This window comes from Accipiter gentilis, chromosome 5 (genome assembly GCF_929443795.1).
Source record: "Accipiter gentilis chromosome 5, bAccGen1.1, whole genome shotgun sequence".
NCBI lineage: Eukaryota > Metazoa > Chordata > Aves > Accipitriformes > Accipitridae > Astur > Astur gentilis.
Window position 1 is genome coordinate 20,336,096 of NC_064884.1, and position 21,467 is coordinate 20,357,562.

Genomic DNA, 21,467 nt, shown 5'->3' on the forward strand with positions numbered 1-21,467 from the left:
TTTTGCAGGAATATCTGGACTCTCCCTTTTTGGTACAAATGTTCTGAAGCTTCTGGAAAAGATGTTTTACATTTAATTTTTAGTTCTAAGTAGGAGACTAATGAACTGTTTCAGCAGAAATTGTTTATCACATAATGGTGTGATCTATGTCATAGCACTACTGTATTCACATGCTACTTTGGATGGATACCAGAGCAGCTGCTAGTGGAAAAAGAAGAGTCCACGTTTGCGTTAACTTTCAAGTGTGATAGAAAGCAACATGTCAGAAAAACAGAATGGAGAACATGTAGTGAATTACTCTGACTGTCATAATTTTCAGTGATTTGGGATAAATCTGAGTACATTGTTTAATTATAGTATTTTTTTTTAGCTCTTTGGTTTTTTTAGTAGCAATACAATGTCAAATAAATTCATTTATAGAAATTAAAACATTTAACTCAACAGCCATCGTGTTTTTCAATATATGTTCTATGTATTTGAATCTGCCGTATCTTTAGCTGAACCAGGAAGAGTTCCCTTTGTGTTGTAATAACAATGTGCTATCCAAAAACTCTGTGGCTCTTGTACCTTTAGTAAGACAGAAAACTGGAAAAAAATCTGAAAGGTGATACAATGATAACAAGACTATCATTTAAGAGAGTAGTATGATTTCCCTCTGATTTTGTGAAAAACAAGCATAGCACTGCTGCTAGTGTACCTTCTGGAACCTAAACATTGCTGTTCCTAATCCCTCACTGCTTCCTTGAGCACTTCCAGCTTCTAACTAGCCCACAGGCAAAAATTGGGGGCTATAAATTTAAGCATGCATCTGCTAAAAATGAGTGTGCTGTCATGTTAACTCTTTGTGTGTAAATGACCAATTAGACTTCATGCATATGCCTCAATGAAAAATCTAGTTAGTTTGCATGCAGATTATCTTACCCATTGTATGAATGTATTTCTCAAAATTGTCTTATCTGTATGAGTTTGCCTAGAACTACTACAATGCTGGCCCAGCTTTCTACCTTTCTTAATGTTTCATTTTATGCATCAGAATTTCCCCTATTACTTTTTTTTATACAATCAGTGCAATAGAAGTTTCATCTTTACTTCCTTGTCCATTGCCAAGAAAAATCCATTGACCTTTATTGTTGCAGTCCTAAGTACACATTCTAGTACTGCTTAAAGCTTCTGAAATAGGTGATGTGCCAGTTCATGTAAACATAACCTAGACTGTACAGGGATTTTTGTCAAGGAGCTTGCTCTCCTATTTAAAAGAGCTTAGTTGAGCCCTAAAGGACTTAAGGTCTTTTCTTTAGCTCTGTTCCTACTTGTTCCAATAGGATCTGAATGTACATAATTTCTGTATGGTACTTCTGAGTCCCAACTTTAATGACCTGTGATGAGTTGCTGAAACAATCCTGTAATCTTCAGTTAGCTGATGTCAAAGGAAAATAAATAGACCATAAAAGAAGGATGACAGAAAAAAAGAAGTCTTTACAATAAGATGCTACTGTATTGTTTGTAATTGAATAAACAATTTACTCCTCGGCTTTCCTTGCCAAGGAATAATAACCTAAGGAATTAATTTTATCAATATTGTTGAGTTTACTCAACTCAGCTCTGGCTGCTTCCCTTCTTCTTGGTCTCCTTCTCTAATTCTTTGGAATGCTTTTAAGTTTTGCCACAAAACCACAAAATCAATCCTATGAAACGATGCCATTGGTTCAGGTTTAGTTTTACAATATAAGGTAGTAAAAATCAATGAGATCTAGCCAAAACATTTGATTTCCAACTTTTTTTAGTTTGCATTACGATGTAGATTTAAACACACGCCAACACTGAATTATTTTATTGTATAAAAGCCAAGCACTACCTGTGAATCATATCTGTTGCCTGCTAATGAAAAAGATTTATATATTCTTTGCTAAATTACTTTGAATTGATTTAATTTGATTTGTGTTGCAATTTACATATGTATATGGATGGTTTTTGTGTTACCATCATTGACATACTTAGAACTGGATTCTGAATTAAGATACACAACAATATTTGCTGACATGGCTTGTTGTATCAACTACAATGCCCATAGGCAAACTGATTTAGCAAGATATGTGGTGACATACAGCAGCACGTCTGATATCAAAATTAAGACATTCTGGCTAGAATACATGAGAAGCTAGTACCCATCACCAGTTACTAAGAGGAACACTACCCTCATTAAATTCTTTTGCTTGCTTTTGATCACAACCATTAATGTGTTGTGTGGTTTTAGAGATTTGGAGCTAGAAGTACAAATGCATTGATTATTGTGAAACAGTAACGTGTAACAACAGTAACTTCATCTCTAATAAGGCATGCAACAGGGTAATTACAGTAGGGTGGCTAAGAAAGCAATCTGGAATGAAGAGGTGGGGAAAAACCCTGGGAACCTGCTTGAACAAGAAATGCTTTGCAATTCTCCTCTCCTTTTGCATATTCCTTTGTCAGTTGGGTTCTGTAAGGGAAAACAGTTTGCAGCAATATTTTTTACAGGCATATTTTCCTTCTCTTCCAATTTTAATCAGATAGAAGCAAATCCTGGCTTTGCTCTGCAGGTATCTTTTTAGGTAGAAGGGCTGATAAGCAGCTAAGCTGCATGAATGAGAAGTCAAGGGCTAAGGCTTCCAAGGATAAAGGAATCCACTTAAGTACATGCTTAAGTTCTACTGAAGTCCATAAGTCATGAGCCTGTACTGAAGTCCTTTGCTTAATAAAAGGTAACTCAAATACATATTGGAGCACTTTGCGGTTGGGGAAGGGAAGGCCTAAGTCTTCCCCTGAGTATCCTCTGCTCCTTCTTATGTTTTTCTTGCTCATTGGAGAACCAATTTTGACACATAAAGTGCATAATTCCTTCTATCAAAGTCTTCACATTCAACTCTTCAGTAACACAGAACTTGTGGCCCTCTCTTCCCGGCATGTTGAATGGCCAAATGCCCAAATATTTTACTTGGACTACAAAGGCTACGCCTATTCTTCCAATAGGTATGAAGTCATGCTGTTGTATTTTGTTTAGGAACACCTTGAGACTGTTAAAGCTGTAGAGACGACCCTTCTAATTTCTGGTTTTCACATTGCAGTACTTCAGTCTGAAAAATTTGTGATGTGTTTCATGATTGTGAGTTTCTTTCCCTAATTTGATATCTGTTAGATGGAATGACTTCGTGCCTTGTGTAAATAATGCCTCTTACATTTGCTTTATTCCTTAGCAATGATGGGCAATTCCCTTGAGCAATACTTTTGGGAGTTGGATCACTGTGTATCTGTATTCAAGCCAAGTTTGCCATCTTCCCCATTTGCTTTATATTCATTTGTGCTTATGATTGGACTGCTCCCATCCACCAAAATATGAGCTTAACTATGCAAGCTTATGTATAACAGCACCTAAATTTTATCATCATGTAACAATCTTTGCATAGACTACACAGTGGGAAGGAATTGAAATAGTGAAGTTTCAATTTGATGATACAAATATTTTCTCTTTTGCAGAATGTTTTTGATGAAAGATAATACAGAATCATAGAGTCATAGAATAATTTAGGTTGGAAAAGACCGTACGATCATTGAGTCCAACCATTAACCTAACTCTGCCAAGTCCACCACTAAACCATGTCCCTAAGTGCCACATCTATGCGTCTTTTAAATACCTCCAGGGATGGTGACTCAGCCACTTCTCTGCTTTATTTAAATAATTGCTTGTATTTAATGGTAAACTTTAAGAACTATTTTTAAAAAAGCCCCCATTCTAATCCAAGGGATTTTTAAAGGGAGGTGGAAGAAATACTGACCTTACATGGCCATATAGTGTATAAGGTCTCTGACTTACTTCTTAAATTTAGATTCTGAAATTCCTAGAGGGAAGGACTGAAACTTGTGGAGCACAGGTATCTTACCAACCATGGTAAATTATTATAGCAAAAATTTGTTAAATTAAAATTTAAGTTTTCCCCAAATATCTCAAACTTCTGTGGAGAATAATAGGAAAGAATGTTTTACTGTAAAAATAAAGGAGGAGGGAGCACAATGGGAGAAACAATAAAAGCCATGGAAATTATATTCTTTTTACCTACTTTCTGCCAGTCTATCATGCCATACAGATAGCATAGAGAGAGATCTATGCAATATTGAAAATACATAGCATTGGTTTAATAACTAGCTTCATAGATGTAAAGCAAAGCACACCCACTAGCACGATATTTTATATTTATATAAATGTCTTGTCATCATACACTGGAGCAGTTTTCATAGATTTCTATTCTAGCTCTGTAACAGGTGTGATTTATGCCATTACCAGGAAATGAACATATAGGCATAAAGTGAATTTACACCCTGTAACATTTGAGAGTTAAAGAATCCTAACCGTATTTGTTCCTCTCAAGCCCGGAGTTGGCAAGCATGTCTCTATGCAGTACAGTGGATGGACATATTAGATGTCAGCAGAAGCACAAGCATGTGGCCCCATTACATAATGCAGTCATTAAAGATCATTGACCATCTACAGATCAAAACACATTTTTTCCTGTGTTTTGCCTCTCCTCTTTACCTGAATGAGTGATACATACCCCTACTCTGTCAGGTAAACATAGAGGCTGCAAACAGACTTCTGATTCACTTAAGTTTTTCTCCCAGGTGAACTCCAGCTTGTTCTTCTCACTCCCTGCAGGGAAAGGAAGCATGGGAACAACCTACCATTACAGTAACATTTTCTGAGGCAAGAACATAGCTCTCAAGCAAAGGTGTTGTGGAAGACACAAGTTGGAGAGTTTATTTATATGACTGCACCAGCTCTCTTGTTGGCACATAACACTGAAGGATTTGGGGCGTGTTACTTTTCTCTGGCAGGCTGATATTCATTCAGTAATTTAGAACTGATCTTTCTAGAGTATTTATGTAATTTTGATTGATCATTGCTTGCATCATAGTTTGTCAACTTCTGGGTTTCAACCCTCACTTTTTCAATTAGGTTCTTTGGACAATTATAGCTAAACGTAGTCAAACCTTGCTGGACTTAACATTATCAAATTGGAAATAAATTGTGATTTTATCTAATCTAACTTCAACATAAGGATAAATTGAAGTTTTGAAAGATCGTAATAAAAGCTGCATGAGTATGACTGTGTCTAACATTTTTACTAGAACAAAACCTTAAAGGACATATGTCATGACAGGGAATATTGAAACATTTACTATATGTATATTTATCAAACGAATGCATGGTTAGACTTTGATGGAATGGGAAATGATCATTTGTTCTTAAAAAGTCCATTTCACATCACAGATATTTTTTGTTTCTATTTCAGATGTCACTAGAATTTATTTTCAAACTACTGTGAAGTGACAGGAAGATAGATTGGAAAAATGTTGGTTAAAGATGTTACTCAGGGCAAGAAGATAGTTTATTTAAATATACTTGTCCTGTTCTTTTCTACAGAGAGCACAGAGCTATAGTAATTACAGCTACAGTAATACTCTCAGTATAACTGAGAGTTTTCATAGCTAAATTACTGGGAGTAGAGCATTGCACAAGAGGCAAGCTCAGTTAGATCACACCATTCCTGTCCCTAGTTTTTATTTACTATACAATCCAGTAGATCTCACTGCAAGAAAGTTTGCCTGGTATTTACGTACCAGTGTGTTGTTCTAAAAAGTATTTTGCAGACGTGTTTGTCTCACAGCTCTAGTGTAAAACAAACAGGGATTTTTCTGCCAAATTCTACTACAAGAGCAAGAATTTCTCTAGTAGTAAGTTTTTTAAAAGCAGAGAGATTTATTTAAAAATATGCTGCTAGGTAGAAGTAAGAGCTGGAGTCCCAGATTTCTGGCCTTTGGTGAGCCCTCTGTATTTTTCTGCAATGGTCTTTCCACCAAAGATTCTTTTGGCAGAAAAGATTGTTCAGCAAGTCTGGGGCTAATATAGCCTCTGCTGAACAAATAATGATTTTTTTTATTTTTTTTTAACTGTTTAGAGGGAGATGAACCTAGCTGCCAGAATGAGTCCTTCAGAACTGCTGCCATGTAGCAAGAATAAGAGCTGGCATGAAACTTCTTTAACTTATACACTGACGTCATCTAATCCAAGAGCTTGCAGGATCAGAGGTGGCACTGGAAGATGAATTAAAATACTCTTGTGTTTTCAGTACTGCATGAGAAGATAAAAGTCACAGTAGTGATTTTTTCACTGTTTTTACATCAAGGTTTCTTCAGAAGTCAGGTTTGGCAATGTATTACACAATTAATATGGTCAGAATTTTTTTTATAAACCCCTGACTTTGTCTTTTACTGTGTAATTAAGAAAACAGTATCTCTCTAATAAAGCTTTTCGTATACTCCTGCTACTGGAGTAACTTGGCAAAGTGAGGTCAACTCACAATGGAGCAGGGAATTTTATGGGTTTTATTTACTGGATTTCTTTGCTGTAGTAGTTGCATTCAGAAAATGACTAAGTTTAGTCGTTTAATTATGCAAAAAGAAATTATTTTCATAACTCCTCCCACTGAACATTCTCTCATACAAGATACGCATCCGAAGGAGCTGATAAATACTGGGACTTAGTCTTCAAGATGATATGTATCATTTAATTGAGATTAATTAGGCAGAAATATTGTTAACTCTGAAATAAGCCTCTGACTATTCTGTCCAATGGTTTAACTTCCTTCTTTCTAAGAGAGACATCTATAACCTTATGCCAAGGAGTATATATATTTATTAGGAGCTCACTGTGGTAGGGCACCATTATTTAAGTTAAGCAATATATGAACGATCAGAAATAACAAGGATAGCAAAAAGGTGCTGGTTTTAACCTGTGATAATAATATAAAATTACATGAAGCCTAACTTTATATGTTTTTTCATGCAGGCTATGCAGTTATTTTATACAGAAAAGAACAGGTCCATGGATGATAGAGTGATCAGCATCATCCCTTTAGTCATTCAGGACAGAATTTTGATCTCTGTTTTTGACAAACTAATTAGTACATTTTATGCAACATTTGGGGACTTAGCATGCATCTTCTTCAAGTGTTCAGCAATTGTAATTCTTGTACCCATGTTATTCAGTGTCATATTACATCTCTTTCATTGAAAAAGCTTTCAAAGTCATCGTAAGACATCTTCACATCAACGATAAGTCCTTTTTGTAATTTTGAAAATTAGATTACTATGTAATGGACAGCTGCTAATATGTACCTTGGAACGTTTCACTTTATTAATGATTCTTGATGTCTTGTTTTCTCACTATTTGGATGTAGCTCCTCTTTCACTCAGGTATATTGGTGTCCCTAAGCCTTTCTGGGCCACAGCTGGAGAAAGTGGTGATTGACAGGACCCTGGTGGGGAAGCTCATCTCCGACACCATCAGTGATGGTAATTACACCCACGTGCAAATCAATTGCCTACCTTAACAATAGAGTAGAGAAACAGTATGTCAACAGGTAGACTAATTATTGCCACTGGGGACTTGCAAACACAACAAGTAATTGCCTGTAATGCCATAGTTACAACCCTCAGGACTAAGAACACTTTAAGAATAATATTTAACATCAAAGTTTTGAGGCTTGTCAAATACTGAATGGGTTTCTAAAATTCAGTTTCTTACAAGTTTTAATCACTGTGAACATGCCATTTGAACTTGTCATGTTTATTTCATAAGTAGGAAAATGGGACAGAACTAAACATTAGCCAACTGATTAATTACATGGGATAGTTATTATTAAAATATTTACTTATTAGAAAAGGCCGGATAACATTAGTTATGTGGAAGTTTTCTGATTTAGTTTCTAGATTTCCACAATCTCACTATTGTTATTAAGTAGTGACTGCTAAAAATGAAGTTTTAGTTTAATGCAGAAGAAAATTTATGAAAATGTACCTCTTTTCAACAGCTTTATAATACAACTATAGCTTTTTCAATGTGTTTCTACAGAGGTCCACTGAGAACTCAATCAGGTGTCTTGGCATCTGCATGATCAAGAATATGGAATTTTGGTGCGAGCCAAATTACATGTGCATTATCTTCCAAATTCTTAAAAAGTAGACCCAAATCATGTCCTTTTAATAAGAATATATGCTAGATTTAGCTTTGATCTTTAACGATGTATTTTCTTCCATACCCAAGCACCTATTGCAATACTGTGTTGCTCTGATCCTTTCTTATCAATATATTGTAGTTTAGTCTTGAAAAATAACATTAATACAACTATGTTAGTAGAATCTTCAGTATAAAAAAATTTAACCCTAACCTAATTTTTTTTCAATCAGACAGAGAGCATAGAACAGATTTAATGTCTTGACTCCTTTTTTTTCACTCTTGACTTAAGTTACTAGACTACTAATTCCATCTCAGATTTTTCTGCCCTCTGTTTCCAGAGGGAGGATTTCATACTTTCAGTGACAAAAAGTAGGAAAGCATGGAAGCTAAGGTTATACCCAAATTGAAGTTGTTTGTAGAATTTATATAGAATACTCTGTCTTTTTTAAAAAATAAATACATATATATATAATTGAAATTATACATATCTTGCCTTACCTTGGCTTAATATGTCATAGAAATACAAATATTTTTTAAAAAATACTGCTAACTAGAAAAGCTTACAACTAAAGCAATAATAAAGCAACTGTTTTCCTACAGTTATACCACTCAAACTGCTATAAATAACATTATATAATGGTTTGTCCTTCTTTTCACTTATTCAAGTATTTCTTAAACCTCCATGTTTGGTAATACCCACATCTGAAGGTGAAATAGAACTGCTTCTGTTCACTAAAAGTAAAACACTCAATACCTGTCATTGCAATACATTTATTATCTTCATGAAAAACAAAAGAAGATACTTTTGTTACTCATGCAAATACTGTTCAAAATACAAAATTTTATACTGAACTATCCTTATGTGAGAACCACAACATAATGTTGTCCTAGAATAAATTAACTTTAATCCAACATTATTGCACATCTTTCGAAATCTAGGTTGGAATTAGGGTTGTGTTTATAAAGTTGGCCAAAAGAAATTTGATATTTAATACAGAAGTCTGTATGAAAATAATAGTTCTTATTTTAACAATTGTGTATATGTAGAAATGGGTAAGGATTGCAATCTGCCAAAATTACTTATGAAATGTTCTAATTCTAACTCAGAGTAGCATATCCTCTTAACATTTGGAATAAAGGTCAGATCGTGTGCACAAAATACAGAATTAATGTATCCTTCTGCCTCTAATAAAGTCCTCCCAATTTTTATTATTTATTACCAAAATATAAAAATTAGTTTAATCAGAAATTTTTGAAAAAATCGCTTTCCTAAAAGAAAACAGTATTTCTCATTTTCTAAATTATTTTGTGGCACTGAGGTCTTGCAGTACTAGTATATAGAATATTTACTACACTGCCTGCCTTTTTAGGGTAATCTGACTCTGCAGCATATGGGTCTTCTCTGAATAATGGTCTAACTATGCCCATAGTTGCTTTCATGTCAATCTAGTCTCCACTCCTGCCCAGGACAACCACGGATGCTGAAAATCAGGGGACTAGGAATGCTAGTCTCATTCATACCTGCCCAGGGATCTTTGAATCCTGCTTTTTTCCTGCAATGAAAACAAATTTCAGAAGCATCTGAGGTGTGCTGTAGGTCATCTTTAATGTAAAGTATGTCTATGAGGATATAAAAATATTTTAACTGTGTACATATTGAGGATACCATACTCAGTGCCTTTGAATTTTCATGTATGTTTAGAATCTCAGTTATAGCTTCTAACTCACCATGTCAGATTCTTTATCACCATTTCTTTTTTTTTCCTTTTTCAAAAGCTAGTGTTAATGTTACATTTCAAAGGCAATTATGTGGCTTTAAACTTTACCGTTTAGCATTTGCATACCAGATACTTAAGAGCTGTGCCAGTACATGACTATTGGAAAATGCAACTCGTTGTCAATCAGACTAAATCAAAGCAAAGCTGAGAAGCCGGTTTTCAATGCTTATATGTAAGACTAAACTGCCAATCTACTTAAGGATATATAAAATACATTTAAGAATCTAGGATATTAGTCACAAATGCTTTTTTTTGTTGTTTTTCAGGGGTTGTTCTGCAGGGTTTTGTTTGTTTGTTTTTAAATCCGGTTCCCCTTTACTTGGCATTTTCCTTTTAGCAGAGGTTTCTCAGTTTACTTTCTGAAAATAGCTTGCTAGCTATACTTTAATCCTGATTCTCATTAACAATGATCTGGTACTAGTTACCCTGATGACTCACTTCATTCTCAGATGTCTCTTTAAATGTGGGCACTGCTTGAATTACTGGATAACACTTGAGAAATTTCCTAGATACTATTGTCTAATTAATTTTTATTGTCAAATTAGTTAGTCACTTCTATTTAGAACTATTTTGGTCTAACACCCCCTTATGACAACAGCAGGGATTCCACTGCATTTTTCCAGACTCCAAGGGAGTCTGTTCCATCTTGGTTACCTGTATTCTTTGGGTACCTGCATGTGAAGCTTTCAACAAATTCATAACACCTCTAAAGCATAATCCTGTATGAAGCAGCCTCCTTGGTGTCTGCAGCAGCACCCAGAACCCTACAATGTCAAAATACCAGATACACCTCAAGTACTAATTTGCATTTATCATCTTTAACACAAGATATGCTGTATTAGGTGCATTTCCAAAATGGATGTTACCATAAGAAAAAAAAATTGAAGGCTGAACCGAAATGAAAGTTAATGTGGGAGGGCATAAAACATATATCTGAATGTAGTGGTAACTTGATATGAGATAATTTATTCTGGTTTATGTAATCGGAGTACTCCCTAGGCTTTATTTCTTATTTCCAAGAAGGTCCTGGCAGGATGACACACTGATGTCTTTTAGGAGATTATAGAGACTTCAATGTAATATTTAAGACACTGTCTTGAAAAAATTGCTTTTTGCAATGTCTCAGTGGATGGTTCAGTAATTTGTTTTGTCACTAGAAACAGGTATTACAGTGGTGAAAATTTTTATTTGTTTTTCAGCTGTTCTTACAGACAATTTCATCATCTTGTCATTTGAGGACCATAACCAACTCTGCTTTATTCAGTTTACAAAGAAGATGGATTCTCCCGATGTAAACAAAAAACTGGAAAAAATCTCTTGTTTGGACTTCAAGGTATAGCTGTCAATGGTGACTGTAAATACTGCAGTAACTTTACATTTTGAATCACTGGTACTTGCTGATACCATATAGCAGTATAAATTGCAAACCTTTATATAACTGACCAGAACAGCTCAAATTCTAAAAATGGTAGTTATTGAAAAGTCAAAAAAAATTACATGGCATTCTGAGTTAATGAGTTAAAATACAGTGCCAAGAGGGATCCAATTTTCTACTGCATTTAGGTTAAGGGCTCAGACACACAGTTGAGTTACCCCTGCTTAACAGATTACCTCGTGTCAGTTGAGCAGCGGTAACTGACCCTTTGCACATTCTCAGCATCTAACAAGCATGAAGCAAAATCTGTAATGGTAAACCTCAGTGTAAAACGTTTAAGCTCATGTGTTTTACCTCTTGTTTGCTGTGGGCTAAAAACACACACATGGTTGATTACTATGGCTCAGCTGATATACACGAATTCATGAAGCTATGATAATTGTCTGAGCTCCAAGATTGTTGTAATTCTTTGCAGAAATCTTTATTTTCCCTCTAGTTACAATAATGGTATTGCTGGGAGAGTTGGTTTTACAATTAAGCCACTGAGCTAGAACTCGATACAGAAGCTGAGTTTGTCACCACTGACAAACTATATATGTGACCTTAGGCAAGTGAATTGGTACCTCTGTTTCTCAATTCACTACTTATACAGTGAAGATTAAAATACTCCTTTTTTTCCAGCCTGTTATGTATGGGTGTGTCTATACCACAGTTACAGCAGTAGCTGAAAGGTAGTCTACAGGTAGGTGAGGTGGCTTTAAACTAGCCGGTTTGGATGTCTGGAGAAACCAGCTCATCTCAAGCTGAATTACACTGTGTCTTGGATGTATTGGGCTGTGTAGGCATAACTTAGTTTGACCATAAGCTCTTTGGCATCAGGGCAGTGGCTGACCTTAGGTGAAAGTGCTTGGCACTACAACATTATGAAAAAATAATCAGCCAAAGCAATTAACTTTGAACAGGCAGAGTAGGAAAGGGACTGCATCCAATTCACTGCAAGAATGAAGAGACAAGCCTTTGCCCAAGAAAGGTAGAAAGATGTAGTGAGCAAAAGAGAGAGTTTGCATTTATTTCAGACAGGATAAATGTTAAGGAAAACAATCTTGTGCTAGCAAATATTTTCCCCTTGACAACCCCTCAGTAATTTGCTTCCTCACATACGGGAGTTTGCATCTGCAAGGCAAGCTTTTTAAGGATGTGTTTAATTTAAGTTTTGCCATAATACGTTTTAACTTGCTTCGTAGAAATACTTTCTGCTAGGATGAATATCTAATACATTTTCCAGGCTGTTTCAGTTCAGGGCCTCTTTTCAGCAATGACTTGTGTTTGCGAGATTGATCCAACCTCTATAACGTGGATTTGAGACAGTTCACTGTTCACCAGGAACTGAGCTGATACGTAGTTTAAAATGATGTGCGCTTGTGCCTGGTCTGTGGTGTTTGTTAGGATTGTGCTTTAGAAGCAACTGTGGTGTGTGGTGTGGTTTTTTGGTAATGGCGCTAAACTTTAATGAAGAAGCTGTGGTGAGCTGAAGATTGCCTTCATTTTATTGTGAGCACCATAGCTACTTACTTAATTTATGTTTAGAAAAAATATTTTCATTCTGAGTATTGCTGGGCCCATTTTGGATCTAATGGTTATGGCTTTTTTTTCTTGGGAAAGAAGGAAAGCCTAATCCATAGAAAACTCTCTCTGCCCTAGGAAACCAGAAATATCTGCTGCACTCCTTAATAGGGTTGTTACGTTCAGTTCTTTGCTGACACAGCTGAGCTTCTAGAAACGCCTCCATGTTCAGTGTTAACTTTGCTTTCTCTTGAAATCAGTGGGAATCACTATTGATTATTTCTTTGCCAGCCAAAAAAAAGGCATTTGCATTTTTTAATTGAATGTTCTTTTGTGTGAGGCTTGCTAGTTAGGCGGCTAAATGTAATTTTTATTATCTTCAAAATTGCACCAGCATGAGCCAGCAGAAAGTATTATTCACTACTGCAATAATATTATGTCAGCTCTCTGCATTGAATTAGAGTTCTTTATGGCTGATTTTGGTCAAACTTACAAAAGCTAAAAGATCACAGACACAGTCAACACTACCGTCTCTATCAGTAGTAATGAAACAAAAGATGGTCCTCAATTGCAAATGTGCAAACTTGTTAGTAACAATACATGCTTTAGAAAAAAACAGGTGCTTAGTGCTGATTTCTTTTTTCCCAAGAAAAATTGAATTAAAAGGTAGCTTGCACTGGTATAGAACTACCATGGGATTAAAATACGGAGCTAAGATTCAGGAAATTTGAGTGAAGCCTTCATTTCTGCCTCTGACGTTCTGTGTAGCCTTGAGAAATGTACGTAGTATTTATGTTTAAATTCCCACTTCTAAAATGAGGAAAATGCTTACAATCATATGTGATGATATAATTAAATTTCTGTCATATTAACATTGTAATTTCTTTGGTACCTGGACAGAAGCAACTCCACATTGTTCAGTGTCCAGGGGCAAAATTGGCAGGGAACACTAGGCAGTACTGGACTGCCAGAGTGCTATTAATAATATGAACAAGTCAGCCATGCTTTCTTCCTCACAGTTTGATATTTATCCAAAAGTTGGGGGTTTTAAACCATACCTAAATGGAAGAACTACTGTCTTTATCCTCTTCCTTTCTAAACGATACCACCTTGGATTTTATTTACACTTTGAAAAAATAAAGGAAGGCTTATTGTATGAATCACTACAGTCTTGAAGACCAGCAAAATATAAAAACAACTGTTATCATTTGCCTTTTCTTCATGGCGTTAGTCCATGTTTGAGAGTGCCATGTCTAATGCAAGACATAAAGGTTTACAAAAGATTTGTGGCTGTTACTACATGTGAAATTGTTATGAACAGTTAAAGCTACAATACAGGACTAATTAATATCAATGAAAGTATTTGTGTTTTTCCATCCTGATAAATGTGTTGTCACCAAATTAACTATTTACATATACTTTTAATTCAAGTAGCAGCTACCTGTTAACTTTTTATATGTTTTATCTTTACAAGTAAAACACAGGATATTCTGAAAATACTGACCTTTTGCAAGTTTTTCCCATCTGTGTTTTTTTAATCCATTTCAATTTACTGAAGGAGGAGACAGTACAAGGAGTTAAATGTTTACCATGAGAGAACAACATTGGTAATTACTTTGATTTCAGTTCCTTTTGATGTGTATTCAGGGGATGAAGAGGTCAATACTATTATGACCATGCAAATAGAAAAGGGTTCTTTTTGACCATATAAAAAACAGCAAAGGATTATTAAAGCATTAACCTTGATTTTAATGGCCTTGGTTGAGTGGTGAGATCACAATTTGGATGAGCCTGATTATTTACTAAATACAATACATAAATGCAACGGGTTCTTAACACCCATTGCACTCTGGCATTATCGCATTACTGCCATCCTTTGTTGCCTTGCAGACAGGAATATGAAAGCAATCTGTCATGTAGTGAGACTGGCTCCAGAAGCATTTCTCTGATAAGAAGACCCCCTGCCCTTTGCTAGTGTCTGGTCCAGTAGGCTTAGCCATGCGCTTAATCCCCAGAAAGTGGTTCGATTATTGCTGACCAGCAATGGCAAGATAGGTTTTTTTTCCCCTAGCTATCAACCTTCCATTAATTCCTTAAGCAGAAATGTGGTGCAATCTATATTTCCTTGGCATGTGTCACCCAGATGGTGCACTGCTCATGTTTTCAAATAACCATGCTCCAAAATAACAGAGTTTGAATAATAAATTCCACAAATCCTTCCTGAGAAAGAGGCACAATTCTCAAGAGCTGCATAAACTTTACGCATGATGCTGTAGCTCATCCACATTATGCAGAAAAGTATATATTCTCTTCCAAAGCGGATGTTTGAATGTGGATTCCTTAATTTAGGGAGGAAAAAGAAAGATATAGGTTTGCTCAAACACTGTAGAATATATTTAATATTTTATTATGTCTTAAACACTAGCCTTAGCTCCCTGGTCAGCTTTGCAGAACTTGTCATTTAATATGGCTAAGCTTAAATCCTGTGTGTAGGTCGATGCTGTCAAGCAACCATGACTGTACATTTTGGTATTGATTGGAGTCATTGCAGTAAATTCCTTCTTAACTCACATTCCTTTCCTTCCCAATCCCCTCCCCATAGATAAAAGTGTGAGCATGCCTTTTTCTGTCTGAGGAGATATTTTTTACATTTACAGACAGCCTATATGAAGATATATGTACGCAGTCCTCTGTGTATATATACATTCTCTTTCACACATCCCAAGTAAATGCTCCCAGTTGCTCCTACTATGCTATTTTATCACCTCAAATATTTCCTGCATTTTTTTTTCCATCAGATTTCTTATACTGATATACTTGGACCAGAAGGTAGAAGGATGAAACGTCACCTGGCAATAAACTGTATGCAAGATATGGTCATTTGCTGGTGGTCAGCAACTAGTGATGGAGCATGGCCTTGGTCTCCTATTTCCTGTGAGAGGGACAGAGCCAACCTATTGCTATTAGGCTGTGCACATGGCAAATTGGAGGTAAAGTGCTGAACTCTCATTACATGATTTTTTGGATTTGCTAAAGAAATAATGATTCAACTTAAATGCATATTCAGGTAGGTATAAAGAACAGATAGGATAAAAACATAAGAAAGGAAGATCAGCCATTCTAATCTTAAAAACAAAGGTTCATTATTTAATGAACAAAGCACCTTATTTAATGTATTTACTATTTTCACATCAAAACTGGCATCTGACAACTGTAGCAAGGAAGTTAGGTCTTTATAATGGAATAGCTTTGGAGCTGCTAACACTGAAAATAGAAGTAGTACCTATTCTAGAGTATGTGGTATTTCTAGAGTATCACTAGCAAACTTTAATCTGAGTTATAAACTGTATCTGTTGCATGTTTGTCTAATGCAATTATTTTATGTTGTCTGCAATGGTAACTGATAGGCATTTTACATCTAAGTGTTTTATTATAAAATATTAGCTACACCCAGATGCTGCTTAAATTGTTGCTATGAGTATTGATCAAATCAGAGACCAATTTTTTTCTTAATGAAAAAGTCAAAATTCCCCATCTACAAGTGGGAATGTAAGCTACAAGTCAGAACGCAGCTACAAGCTGACCCTCTTCCTGACACTTGCTTAGCTTACCTCTTTAGGCAGATGATTCCATTTAATCTATTTCATTTTTATTTCATCTATTTAAGAATATTTGATTCCAGTTTCTTATGTTAGTTGAAAAATTAAAAATGAAGCTATATGGGCATACTCTGAAAAGAACTGGTGCCTGAGTTTAAAATATAAAAGCTGTTCTGGACTAGCATCTTGTATAGATGCTCCTGTATTTGGAGTTTTATTTTCAGTTTAGCTTATGCCACTACTAGTATGGACTAAAAAGGTACTGACTCTGGGAGAGGAGCACAAACTTGAGGATCAGCTGTGGAACAGCTGTTCTGGAGTTGGTATTACAGGCTATTTCCCTGTAGGGAAAAACCCTAAGTAACACTTCAGAATAAGCAGCTCTTATAAACAACATCCTGTTCTCTTTAATTAGGGAAGATGTAAATGTTTTAATGTCTTGGAATTATTACTTTGATAACTAATATTAATTTCAGTGAGGTTTTTTCCCCCTTGGGATTTTCTATATATTGAAAGCAAAACAGAAAAGGTAGTTGAGACAGTTTTTCTTTCTTATTTCAGTCATTAGTCACTGTAGAATTTAAGTTTAAATTACCTCCAGTTCTGCCTCCTTTACTTCTTTTCAGTTGACCTTTCTCAACTAGCAGTCATCTTTGACTCATCTCTCTCCTCTGCCTGATATACACCTGCAGTTCTCAATTCCCCCTGCAGCTATGCCCAATCATATATAAAAATTACTCTGGTAGCTAAAACATACATCTGTTCTTTGTAAGCTTTTTCAGCCTAGTCCCTGTGCCAGTTTGATATTATGAAACTTCATCCTACTAACATTTCAGATCATATTTCTTACCATGACTTCTGTATGTCCAGGTTCTAACAGCGACATTCCCATGCCTTTTGTTTCCTTCCCACATCTTCCAGGAAGCTCCTTAATGCCAACATAGCAGTTCACAATCTCTAATTTCTGAGATGTTTTTTAGAGACTCATTTCTTCTAAGAAATTCACAGAAACCACCCTGTCAGTTTAAAGCTTTGTCCATTTCATTTTATATATTGTAAGGAGATTTCCAAATTACAGCATTACTCTGCATCTTTCAATACACCTTGTTTTATCCTTTTCTGGTTTAGACTATAAATTGCTCAGGGCTGAGGCTGTCTAGTATAGTCTCAAGCACATCCCTGGTGCTTAACACAATAACGATAATAAGCATTCACTGACCCTTTAGGCCTAAAGTCATAATCCTTTTAATTTAGCCCATATTGTAATATAAATATAAGAAAATTATTTTTAAAAGCAGAACTGCCAAATTTAACTGTTCAGTTGCTTTCCCTTCTCTGATTCTTTGCCTGTACTTGTCTGTTTTAATTCTAAGATCTTCAGATGAAATTTCTTTTCCTGTATTTGTCAGTAAAATACCAAGCAGTATTCCAGGGCTATGGAAAACTTAGTCAAATATATAGATAACAAACTGTCTTTCTGGTTGTCAATTAGTCTGTTCATGTACTTATCTCTTCCATGCTCAGTGGGCTGCTGTGTAAGGCTCAAGACACTCTGCCTATATGCTTCCCCTATGTATCCATGACATGTAACCTATGGTACTGTTTGGGTTTTTGTTTGTTTGTTTGTTTGTTTTCTTGATTTCTCTAGCACTCCTTATGGGCAGTAGTTAAATCCCCATACATGGATGGGGGATGTCATAACCCAGCAGCTCTAGAAGTAGCATCAACCCCCAGTCTGCAATTAACTGAGGTACATTTTTCCCCTACAGAGTCTTGGAGAGGAACTTTATCTTAACACCTTTAACTTCTGAGGGTCGTTTGATAGCTTAAACATGAGCAAAAATGTAGTTAGCATTTCTAGACAGCTTCTAAACAGTTACTCTTTAGGTCACATACCATAAAAATACAGTGTTTCTGTAAGCATGCTTATTTGCCTCTCTTTGCCTGTACTCCCTTACCATTTGTAGTGTTCCTCAGGTATAGACCTGGAATAAAAACATGACATGCCATTGTTATGCATGAAAGTAAATCCATATTTATCATATTTGACCAATAATATGTATTTTCTCCCAGCAAATTATTATTGTCAACAGAATAAGAATTAGAAGCATGAATTGATTCAGTTTGGAGCATTTATAAAAAAGAAGTGTAGTAAAATAATACCACCAACATTTTACTTGAAAATAGTAGTATTGCTTGGATAAAACATTATTATCTAGAATTAAGAGAAAAGCATGAATTGCTCAATGTCTAGCCAGTAAAGAGCTGTTTGGCATATTGGGTTTATGAAGAAGTAAACCAAGCCCAAGGAAATGAATGGCTGCTAGCCACAGTCATTCTACAGCACCTTGGTGCTGACCTACGAAAACCACAAGAAGATCTGCCAGCTACTGACACTCTTATTGTTGTGTCAGAGCAAAGGTAAATGGGGCACTTAGGTGATACTACTTCCTCCCTGGAAGAATTTTCTAAGTGATATTTGCTGGCCACCAGAAGAGTGTTTATTAGGATGAGGACAGGAATAGCTCTGGGACAAGGCAACTCAGGCCATCATAATGATACTGTCTTGTAACTACATGTTCTGGATTAGGATGATTTACGTTGCACATACAGTGTTTGGGGTATTCTGTACCTAAGCAGCTTTTACTACTTGATGGAGGAAATACATTTTACATTTTAAATATGCTATATATTTGATTCGAGTTGTGCTGTGTGGCTTTATGTTATAACATTTGCTACTACTAAGGCTAAAGGTAGACATTATTCCTCTAAATACAGAAAGAACTTTTTCCTTGCAAATCCTGACTTGTTTTACTCCCTTCATTTTTTTTCTGAGATCAGTGTTTACTATGTTGAATGCTGTAAGTTTTGCTGAGGAATTGTCCCCTGAAGAAATAAAGGGGTTTTCCTCTTTAACATATGACTTTGCTTTGGTGTGCTATGTACATTTATATACAAGCATGCATGTTGCTGCAAGAGTATTTGTCTTTTGAACCTTTGTCTGCTTTCTTGCATGCATTGGTTTCCTCCAGCAAACTCATCCATTCTTCAACTTATTTATTTAATTATTTGGGTTTTGTTTGCTTCTTCTTTGTTAAAGTACCAATGATCAAGAATGTTAATTTAATTGTCTCCCTGAGGAGATAATGCTGGTATTTCGATTTCAGAACCAGAAGAGGAATCTTCCAGAAATCATTTCAAACAATTTGCTATGAGTAAATAGGTTCTGATGTGGAATCATCCTTGGATTAAATGCTCTGAGAGAAAGTGGTGTTAAAATCAACATGAACTTTATTCTGCAAACATAAATTAACAGGAGGTGATGATGCCAGGGCTCAGTTACTGTACTAATTTGCATTTGTCTTTGCCATGTTTATTTTCATTCCATTTAGTGCTACTGCAAATCACTGAAATTATACTTCAATCTTGTGGAAAAAATAATTTGCCTGAGAGAGAATATTATTTTTCTTTCTCCCAAGAGATAATATTTAATAGTTATTGCTTCCACATTGTGCCTCAAACTTGTGAAATAAACACAGCAGATCTTTTATAAGTAAGCTATCCTACAATTACTGTAGCACTCAGAAAAAATCTACCATGTGTGACTGAATAGCTGAAATACCTTTCGCACACATATAGCAAAGAATGTAAAATCCTTGGTGTCACATTGGGTTAAAAGTTCAATGAATAATATGCGATAAAGATGATGATGATAAATTTTGAAAGAAAATAAGAATAAATGTTGGCTGAAGATCTAAATAATAAGATTGCATGAGGGACCGTAAATACAATGCAGCCAAATAAGTAACCTAGAGTAGGAGCCTTGCATTTTTATTTTAGAAATGTTTAAAAATAGGTTGGGGGGGGGCCATCTTCACAGTGCTGTATTTAAAACTATTTTACTCTAGTGTGCGCTACATTTCCCACTCTACATTTCTAATTAAAGTGTTATTGTTATTTGGAGCCTCACTGTGTGAAATTAAATAAGCATTTTTTTAACATCCATAAAATAAATCAAACATTTTTCTCATCTGAAAGGCTCACAATTCAGTCACAGCAAGCTTATTTCTCTGTTTCTTTTGTTTTCTTTTTTTATCTGCCTGGTAAGCCAATTTTCTGCTTAAGAACTACTGGTTAAAACTCTTATTTGTTTTGATATGTGGACTTTATCCTTTCCCAGCACTCTATGCAAAATACTTCAATTTTAAGTGTTCGAAGATTTGCACTGAGAAGAGTGATACTGCCCACACAAGCTAGTGCTATTATTTCTTTCAAACATAAAATGAAAGAAAGTATTTTAGCTAGCATAATTCAGGCCCTTTATTTACAAAGATTAACAGATTCCTTTACTTGGATTGTTATGATTTCTGACTTCAGGATTTAAGAACTTGACTTGTATAGCATCCCTCATACTGCTGATTAGCTGTTGCAGAGCACAGGCCCGTACTGCAAGGGGAAAACAATATAAATGTGCAGTAGTGGTGCATGACTGCCACGTTAGTCAGGGAAATATGCATAAATTATGTGGACTATATTTAAATTCATTTACTATGTTTTTGTAGTGTACATGTTACAAAACTAAAAGGGACTTTTTAGATTTTTATTTATTTATTTTACAGAATGTAATTGGTTTTACTTCATGCAAAGTACTTCCAGAAATCTTCCCTTGAAATCCAAGGCTAAGTGCTTAGCCCAAGATTTATGGAAAGCACTTAACGTTGAATGGATTATACACCCCGCCATGTGATATTACAGCTCTGTCTTTTTAGATCCACTGCCCTGTCCCCTCCTCTGCAAATCCTACAGTTGTCCTACCCACTTCTGAGGGAACTTCTCCAGCTTTTGCCTTCCCATTCCCCAAGCAATGTTTTGTTAGCTTAAAGATACATTGCTATTGTAATGTTCCCCTTTAGGGTTCTGGAGAACTACTGCTCACTGGGAAGGAATCCCAGCTGATTCCTTTAAATAGACTGCTAAAGCACTATGTGCACTACATTACTAGCATGTGGCTACTTACCAGATAGGAAAACAATTGGCAGGTAGTGGAGTACCATCTTCTTGAAAATAAAAGATGTTTTAATTCTTAGAATTTCTCATCTTTCAAA

The 21,467-nt window shown here is 35.5% G+C and overlaps 1 protein-coding gene across 1 annotated transcript in view; it reads left to right on the top strand.

Moving 5' to 3' along the window:
* Nucleotides 1–21,467, top strand: part of WDPCP (WD repeat containing planar cell polarity effector) — a 159,600-nt gene that overhangs the window by 60,795 nt on the left and 77,338 nt on the right. The window contains exons 9-11 of the mRNA XM_049799747.1: nt 7,269–7,383; nt 11,025–11,158; nt 15,562–15,753. Of these exons, the coding sequence (XP_049655704.1) occupies nt 7,269–7,383; nt 11,025–11,158; nt 15,562–15,753 (441 nt within the window). The remainder of the gene's footprint in view (nt 1–7,268; nt 7,384–11,024; nt 11,159–15,561; nt 15,754–21,467) is intronic.